The 8,377-nt window shown below is 38.6% G+C and overlaps 1 protein-coding gene across 1 annotated transcript in view; it reads left to right on the forward strand.

Moving 5' to 3' along the window:
* LOC133526307 (FK506-binding protein 2) overlaps window positions 1-6,327 on the forward strand; it is a 79,721-nt gene extending 73,394 nt beyond the window's left edge. The window contains exons 3-4 of the mRNA XM_061862901.1: window positions 1,202-1,389; window positions 4,798-6,327. Coding sequence (XP_061718885.1) covers window positions 1,202-1,389; window positions 4,798-4,980 — 371 coding nt within the window. The 3' untranslated portion in view covers window positions 4,981-6,327. The remainder of the gene's footprint in view (window positions 1-1,201; window positions 1,390-4,797) is intronic.
* Window positions 6,328-8,377: the final 2,050 nt, after the last annotated feature.

Consider the following 8,377-nt stretch of genomic DNA (forward strand, 5'->3'; position numbering starts at 1 on the left):
CTGTGTTTGTTAAGCAAATTAGATTTTCAAGACAACTTTTTTAAATTTCGTTGTGTGAAATCTAAAATCAACATTAATCTTTCCTTCACCGGGGAGACCGTTTGAAGTCGGTTTTTTTTTCTTAAAAATTATGTTTTACCTGTTTTTATATAGGTAGCTGTATAAAAACTATATCACAACCTCATTAAGTGTTACAAAATGATAGTAGTGGTGGTCTACTTTAAATCGGCATATATCTGATGGGGCTGCCGCGATACTGCAGCGCATCAGGGATGTTTGCGGAGGCGCAGGTGGCGTGTTTTAAAGCTATCATACGCTTGCGAGCCGCATTCCTGGTCAGACGCGTGCACACCAGCTTCAACAGCGTTCTGGCAATGATTGCGGACAAGTTTTGCCCGTACATGACATTTTGCTGTACGTATCCAGCGCCCAGCAGCACTGTGGTTAACACATTGAAATATAGGTGATAACTGTCAATGTGTTAACCACTGATGCGTTCAAAAACGTTTATTTTATTGTATTAATGCATGTGTATTTAAAGTATAGTGTTTAAGTCTAAGTGTTCCAAATTAATATGTATGACTCATTATGTTACTCGAAATAAACGAATTTTAATTTAATATCAACATACCTACCTACATTAGGTATAATATTTATTTAAAAAATTAACCATGAATTTTAGAGCAAATTAGGCATATTTTATGTTACCCAACAAACATCATCTCTACGCAAATACCCTTACCGGGATTCGAACCCAAAAGTACCGACATCGCAGGCAGGGCTAAGCTGACCAACTAGGCCCAAGGATCTGAAAACCGCAATAACAAGCATCATATCTGAGCGTTCGTCGAATCTATTATCTATTTCAATCCAATCCAACACAGAGACGTGATTTGAATCTAATACTTTGACTTAAGTTAATGATATAACCTGGAATAGGGAGCTACGAGTATATTGCATTCAGTATTTTGTCGTGTGAGTGATGTTATTTTTACCGATAATATGCCGAGTAAAATGATGAAAAATTAAGTTTTAGTGTCTGAGCATGTCGCAACAAAACTACCTAATTTAAAAAATTTGGCCCGATTCCGTTCATGTAATCAGTGGAGGACATTAGTTATGAAAATTTATACATCTATATTATATTGTGCTTGGCGTGGTCAGGTGTAAATGAATAAATGTGCTAACCTTAAAATTTCAGGTGAGAAGCGTAAGCTGACCATCCCGTCCCACCTTGGCTACGGCGAGCGCGGAGCCGGCAACGTCATCCCCGCCCACGCCACCCTCCACTTCGAGGTCGAGCTCATCAACATCGGAGACTCGCCCCCGACCACTAACGTCTTCAAGGAGATCGACGCCGACAAGGATGCGCAGCTCAGCCGCGAAGAAGTGAGTATCCCAAAACTAAAGTATTCTTAAGGCCGAACATCATCAGGCTTCAGATATGCAGGGCTGCATCGTATACACGCGCGTGGATATGCCAGTTGTGATGTATGGAGTTATAAGTCAGATATCTCATCGCTGGGGCTAGTAAAGCGTAGGGCACGCAACGTAACCCATATATGTTTCATGGTGCGCGGTCGCTAACTATAGTTATCGTTGAGCGGAACACAAACCGAAAAGAAAAAACATACAACATGGGTGGTTTTGTTCACTAAGTGCACCACTAAAATTATTAAAACTCCACAATTCACGTCGTTATACCCAATTGTCGGAAGTTCAAGCGGTGAGTTTATAATGTAATGTCAGTATGATTCACGATAGTTTAAATTTAACTAGGTGAGTATCCAGTTAGCGTTCCAAGCCATGGACACAGACGGTGATCAGGAGCTGTCGAGAGAGGAGGTCAGTCGAGGTGGAGGGTATCCTGTTCTTCTAAACTATGCACTGCTGTGGCTCTTTGGGCGACTTGTATATAAAAGCATAGCGATTACATGATTCCGGGTTAATATGGGGCCTTTATAGAAGATGTGAACACTGTTTTTAATAGCGAATATTCAATTAATTCATTCAATCTTTAATTCATACTTGCTAGGTAGAAAAACTTGGGACAACTCGGATGCCTCCAGGATATGGGCTTAGAAGTATAATTTTAATTCATATAAATTTAGTATTCCACGCGCATGATGCATTACCTCATATTTTACATACTACATATACAGCAAAATGTTTATCCGTATGATCCTCCTTTCTTTGTGTCGGCACTTCAAATCCCAATGCATTAACTTTACATACATCTTTTATCCGCGACAGTTTACGATTATACTCGTAGTCATCCTTTTTTGCATTTTCTCCTTAGCCTACTTTGTTAGCTTCTTTTTTCTCAGCTGTTGCTTATTTAGATTCCTTTTTACAAGATGAACTTGTAAAAGTTAACGATATATACATCCAAAATCTGCAATTGTAGTCCAGATTCTTCCAACGCATGGCCTGACCAAATTAATTAACCAAACTTGCCTCTAATAAAGCATGCACAGAACACACTTTTCCATTGTATTTGGGCCAAACATCATTTGATATAAAAGAGATCTAACAAAAATATTTATAGAAATACGACCAAACTATTACGCATAGTCGCCACCAGAGTGAAGTTTACCTACACGGTAAAGAAAGTAATAATTGCGTCGTACCTACTGTTTGCAGTGCAGAAGTTATTCAAAAGACTTGTACATAATGTACATTATTACTTACCTACTTATCTACATATTTTTAAATGCCCATGTCAGAATCCCTTCTCTACATATTATTAAATGCCTATGTCCGAATCCTAATATGATCTTATGAATTATAATAATAATAACAATAATGGGCAGGGCAGCTTGTGGCGAGCTGTTGGGAAGTTAAGATCGCACGGACCTGAGTACTCCCGAGACTCGGGCAGGGTCTCCGTCTCCGGCGTGTCTTCGTCGGTCGGAATGGAGCCCAAGGGGACCCGCAGGACTCTCAGCTCTGGCTTGTCTTCATTGGCCGCCCAGAGAGGAGTCGTTAGAGCTAAATGCTCCAGGGGTGGAAGTGAAAAATTGCATAAGACGCGAGTTGGCACAGCGGCTGTTATCAGCCACTGGGTAGAAAGCATCGTACACCTCCCGACACCCCTGAGCCGCTCACACCGGTGTTGCTCCTGGTCATCCTCACGACGGCAGTTTCAGGGGCCCATCTAGTCAGCGGCGAGTCACCGCCTGCCTCTATAACTAGTGAAAACATTGTTATGGCAGGTTTCCGAACGTCTTTGCAATAACCTAGTCTCATTGTCCACCCAAACTTCAATCCATAGACCGTTATACTGATCACTTTTTCTACAATAGTCCCAATGCCTGCTGCGACCGGTTCATGAGTGTCTATTGTTGCGCCTGTGTACGGCTTCCAGCAGGCATTCTACATGACATTAAAGCTCTCCACGGGGCCTCTACGTGTTGGATCTATATCCCTACGCAAGCCTATCAAAAGACCAAGATTTATAGGCCCGTGAAATCCAAGGAGATACAATAAAATTCTTTATTGTACACAACATGCAAAAAAAAGAGATACAGAAATTGAGAAAATATATAAATTGGTAGGTAACAATAGGCGGACTTATCGCTAAACAGCGATCTCTTCCAGACAACCTTCAAATAGTAAGATGGAGAACGAAGCGAAGTTAATTATGATCGTATGCTTATATCGATGTCATAAAAGATGTGTCTTTTAATTTTTTGATAACAACTAAGTCTGAATACTAATTCAGACTTTCTCTATTCGCAGGTAGGAACTGCTTGAACGTTCAGCAAAGCCTCCTTTCTTTTAGTCAGCATAAATATCTACAAGCGGCGGAATTTATAAGAATTGTTGGGACTAACTGCAATTAAACCAAAGAAAAGGTTACTTTTAAATTAAAGGAAAAAATTACCGCCTTAAACGTGATTCTTACTCGCGACCTTTTTCAACACTGATTGAATCGCACGATCTACCATAACTTGCCCAATTAATCTTTCGTAGAATTTTTGGAACTTTGGAAGTAGTTTTTCACTTAATTATCTCATGCTTATTTACGGATCGCATCCGGAAGTCGATAAGAGCCTAAAAAGTAGGTACCATATTTTTTTAAATTTACTCGTTATTAAACGAAAGTGCGTATTTGTTGCAGCGAGGCGCGCATGATAGGAGGCTGTGCCCAGCAGTGGGTCGTATATAGGCTGATTTATTATTATATTGCATATTTGTTATCAATGTTACCTATTTATAAAACAGTACGCATCGTCATGCGTATTCCCGGCGTGGTCGTAATTATATCGTTCATTAAACATCCCAGGGGTCCCTAGAATTGCAGTTATTCGATTCCCAATTTGATGTTGGTCTAGCCTATAGATAGGTAATGAATATAAGTATTCGTACACGATACTCGTAATACATACTCGTATGTCTATATTATTTCATTCTGAGTTATACACGAAAACGACTGAATAAAATGGGTCCAATTTGTTGTTGGAAAGGTGCTCCCAAGTATCCAAACTCTCGCTTTTCGATCGGTCGCTCCGATATATCAGATGGTAACAATACCTAGGTATACCTATAGTTAAAAATACATTACCAATCACACCATCAGATATCGGATTTTAGGGGACAAAATTTAGTTTATCAATATAGGAACTCCCTAGCTCCCCTACAAGTCATTAAATTTTACCCTCTGAAATCCGATGTCTGGTTATAGGTTGTGTTATGTCCATAAAAAGTTAGATGATTTTTACCATAGACCTCAAATATGATTAATTGAAGTAAAAAATTTAATTGATTACAAAACCCCATTTCTCCCTTTTACAGGTGAGCGAATACCTGAAAAAGCAGATGACCGCCAGCGAAGGCGCCGAAATGAGCGAAGACATCAAGAACATGCTCGAGAGCCACGACAAGCTTGTCGAGGAGATCTTCCAACACGAGGACAAAGACAAGAACGGCTTCATCAGCCACGAGGAGTTCTCCGGACCCAAGCACGACGAACTCTAAACGAGTACAGTATCAGTAGAACCACTAAAAAGTTACACCGACCTACTGCATTAAACACACATATGCAGCTGATCCAAACGAAAAAATAAGCGTAACGTGAGTGCCAAATAATTCGGACATATTTTGTGTAATCGTGTAACTTACAAAAGTGGTAATATAACATATAACTGTACAGGTTTTGCACGGAGTAGGTAAATCGACAACGATATGGACTGCGAAATATATGATACCGGCAAGGATAATATTTTATTTGATATACCGGCAACGTGGCAACGATAATATTCGTAGACGATTTGTATTCGCAAACGTACTTAATAGGAATCGATTCGAACTGTTGTTTAATAATACGATGGTTTATCGACCAGAGCACTATTGAGATGGCTCATTACGTATTATAGCGAACTATTGAGTGCTTACTCAATTAGTGTATCAAAATGAAATCTAGGTAATCCTACTTTTGTACCTTACCTTAGTCACATACAAGAATACTTACATATCAAAAAGTAAAGTTGTATTTTGTCGGTTTCTAATCCGTGCTTCCAGGTAGACTCCATAGCTCTCCGCTGAACATTCAGTATCTGTATATACTAATATATTAATTATATTACTCTACATTCCTAAGCTGGGACGTTGATATTTTTATATATATTATATTTTGCTTAATTTAAACTATTGGCGTTATTCTTATCTGATAGAATGGTGTTCGCTCTATTAAATACTGTATGAGAATAAATAAAGCTCTATACAAAATAATAATAAAAAAATAACAACCTATAACTTTTTTTGTACAAACTATACATATAATATAATTGTAAAAATCTTGTTCTTCCTATGTTTATTATATCTGTCCCTTCACAGGCGACGATGAGCGATGTACGTGAGTCATTTTGTAGTTTGTTAAATCATTTTGTACTTAGTTTATGTTGTTAGAGTGTCGAATTTGTTGTAATAATGTTAAGGGTACATTTATGAGTCAGTAAAATAAATTTTATTTTTTTTAATTTTCTTTTAAGTACTGAGGTTTTTATTTTAGTATCTGCGTTCAAAATTAGGGCGTTGTTTTATTGATAACGTCTGTGTCAATTAAATTTAATAAATGTCTATACGTATATTAGTCTGCAATGTACGTGATGTAATTCATGTTTTTAACCGACTTCAAAAATGGAGGAGGTTATTGTAGTCACATCTTGTGCCTGCAAAGGTTTCACCTTTATACTGTAACAGTAGACATTGCAATGTAACAGTAGAAAAACTGTATGATTGTTACTTCCTGTCATATCTGCTACCAGTACTTAAACAAATTGAATGTTTTCCGCTGTTGAATTAATAAAACATATTTATAACAAATACTGTTGTTTATATTGACCTCAAGTACATTTAGACCGTAATCCCACAAAGAACAGTGATCAACAGATCACAGTATGAATAGTATGAATAGTATGATCAGAGGCCGCTTCCTTCATTTCACATCGACAAGGGGGAATGGGTAAGTTTCCACTGTGACGTAATGCTTTGAGATGTACTTACGTAAACGAAACCTCTACTAAACTTGTTTGGGTGACAATTAACGTATCTGTGTCTTTCAACTTAATAATATTAATGCTTTTGGCAAAAAAACATTTTTGGTACAAGCTTTTATCGCTGACTGTACTTTTCTTTCCACAGGCAACTAATACTCGTACTCATCGAGACAATTCTAACAACCCTAAACAATTCGTTGTTTTATCACAGAGTTCCCACGGCCACCTCTTGTCTCCATCAACACATATCGTAAATCGGGAGGTGGGCCAAATTTAGCTTCAAGACCCACGCTAACATTTTATACTAAAGTAGAGAATAGGGCAGGAACGTTTTGCGATATTTTGTTGTTCATACGTACAAGGAGATAGGCTCACATTGACATTAACATTACGGTGTTGACGAATAATCGTGACGAATTTTTAAATATTTTAAAATGTACTTTCTTCGTGACGGAATTATTGCATATTTGTGGAAAATATACTGGGAAAGATAACTAAAAGAAAAATTGTAATCGTATAATAGTTTTACGATAATTTTCACTGCAAACAAAAAGGTCCAGATTTTTCCGGTAGTCACAAGAAACATTTTATTTAAAAAACTGTTTAATTATGGGAGATGTTAATTTATTTTATTTTATTTAACTACACACTAAGAAATACACAGCATAATTATTTTTACATATTTTTTCGCCAAACTGCTTGACAGTTTGTCGGCGAACGGTAGCAGTCAACATTCTTCTCTGTTTACTTTGGTAAAGTTGTCAAAGGGATATTGTAAAAAGTCGGCATTTTGTAAAATGCCTTATGACATTATCAGCAATGTTTGCAATTCGTCGCTGCATTTTGGTCGAATTAGTTCTTTAATTTACCACGCGTGGCGCTGCTCATCAAAACTAAGAAAATCGCTGGGGTGTCCATCAAATCTGGAGTTTGTCAGATTTATTAGAGGTGCGTGGGGCGGGGGAGGCTTTTGGATCTGGGTGGCTCCCGCGCTGCGGAAGAGGAGCCCCTCGCGTGACGTAGCACGGTCATTACACTCGGTTCCGCAGCTTCGGCGCCTCCGATTTCGTAATTGCTCTCTAAGGATAGGACAGGCAAGACCACGTAGATAGTGGGTTGCTCTGATTCAGTTTTGGGTGACCTTGATATTTTGGTGGCCGTGAGGATAGTGGTGTTATATAATTGATAAAAACAGCAAACCCTCAGATAAACATCACGTTTACGTTGATACGATTGCGTGCACTAATAATATGCCTTTGGCTATTTGCAAACGTGAAATCGGCATGAATAGGCGTTTACGAGTATAACGGCGGATTCTTACAATTTGACTGCGACATATCTACGACCGCGGATTTACATTCGCGGCTCGTCTTGTGTCTCGTCTCGGCGACAACCCCAAGCTCGTCGAGCTAATGAATGAAAAGCCGAACCCGAATTTAAACAGCAAGCGCTCGTCCCACGAAAGCCGCTTTGACTCGTGCCCAAAAAAAACTGCTCCGGACGCGAGCACCCCCCCTGACAGAGGAATGAGTATAATTTTTTATTCCATTTTTACTGACAAAATTGGTTTACCAAAATAAAGTTACTAGCATGCGTCATAGGGACCTATGAATAACTGGAGCAAGTAAAAAGCATGTTACTTTTATTAGGATTAGAGCATATCAGCTCGCCCTTGTACTTCAGCAGAAGACTCGCGTGGGAAACTGCACATGATGTATAAAAAAACCGTTCATAAAACTTGCGAAGTGATTAAAACCTAAAACATGCGCAAGCTACATTTCTCCATGTGTGCAAGCAGCCTATTGAGTATTTTATTCTTTGGCAAGCTGCATAATGACCCTAGTGAGTATTATATTCTTTGATAATGACTGATAAAA

This window comes from Cydia pomonella, chromosome 1 (assembly GCF_033807575.1).
Source record: "Cydia pomonella isolate Wapato2018A chromosome 1, ilCydPomo1, whole genome shotgun sequence".
Lineage (NCBI taxonomy): Eukaryota > Metazoa > Arthropoda > Insecta > Lepidoptera > Tortricidae > Cydia > Cydia pomonella.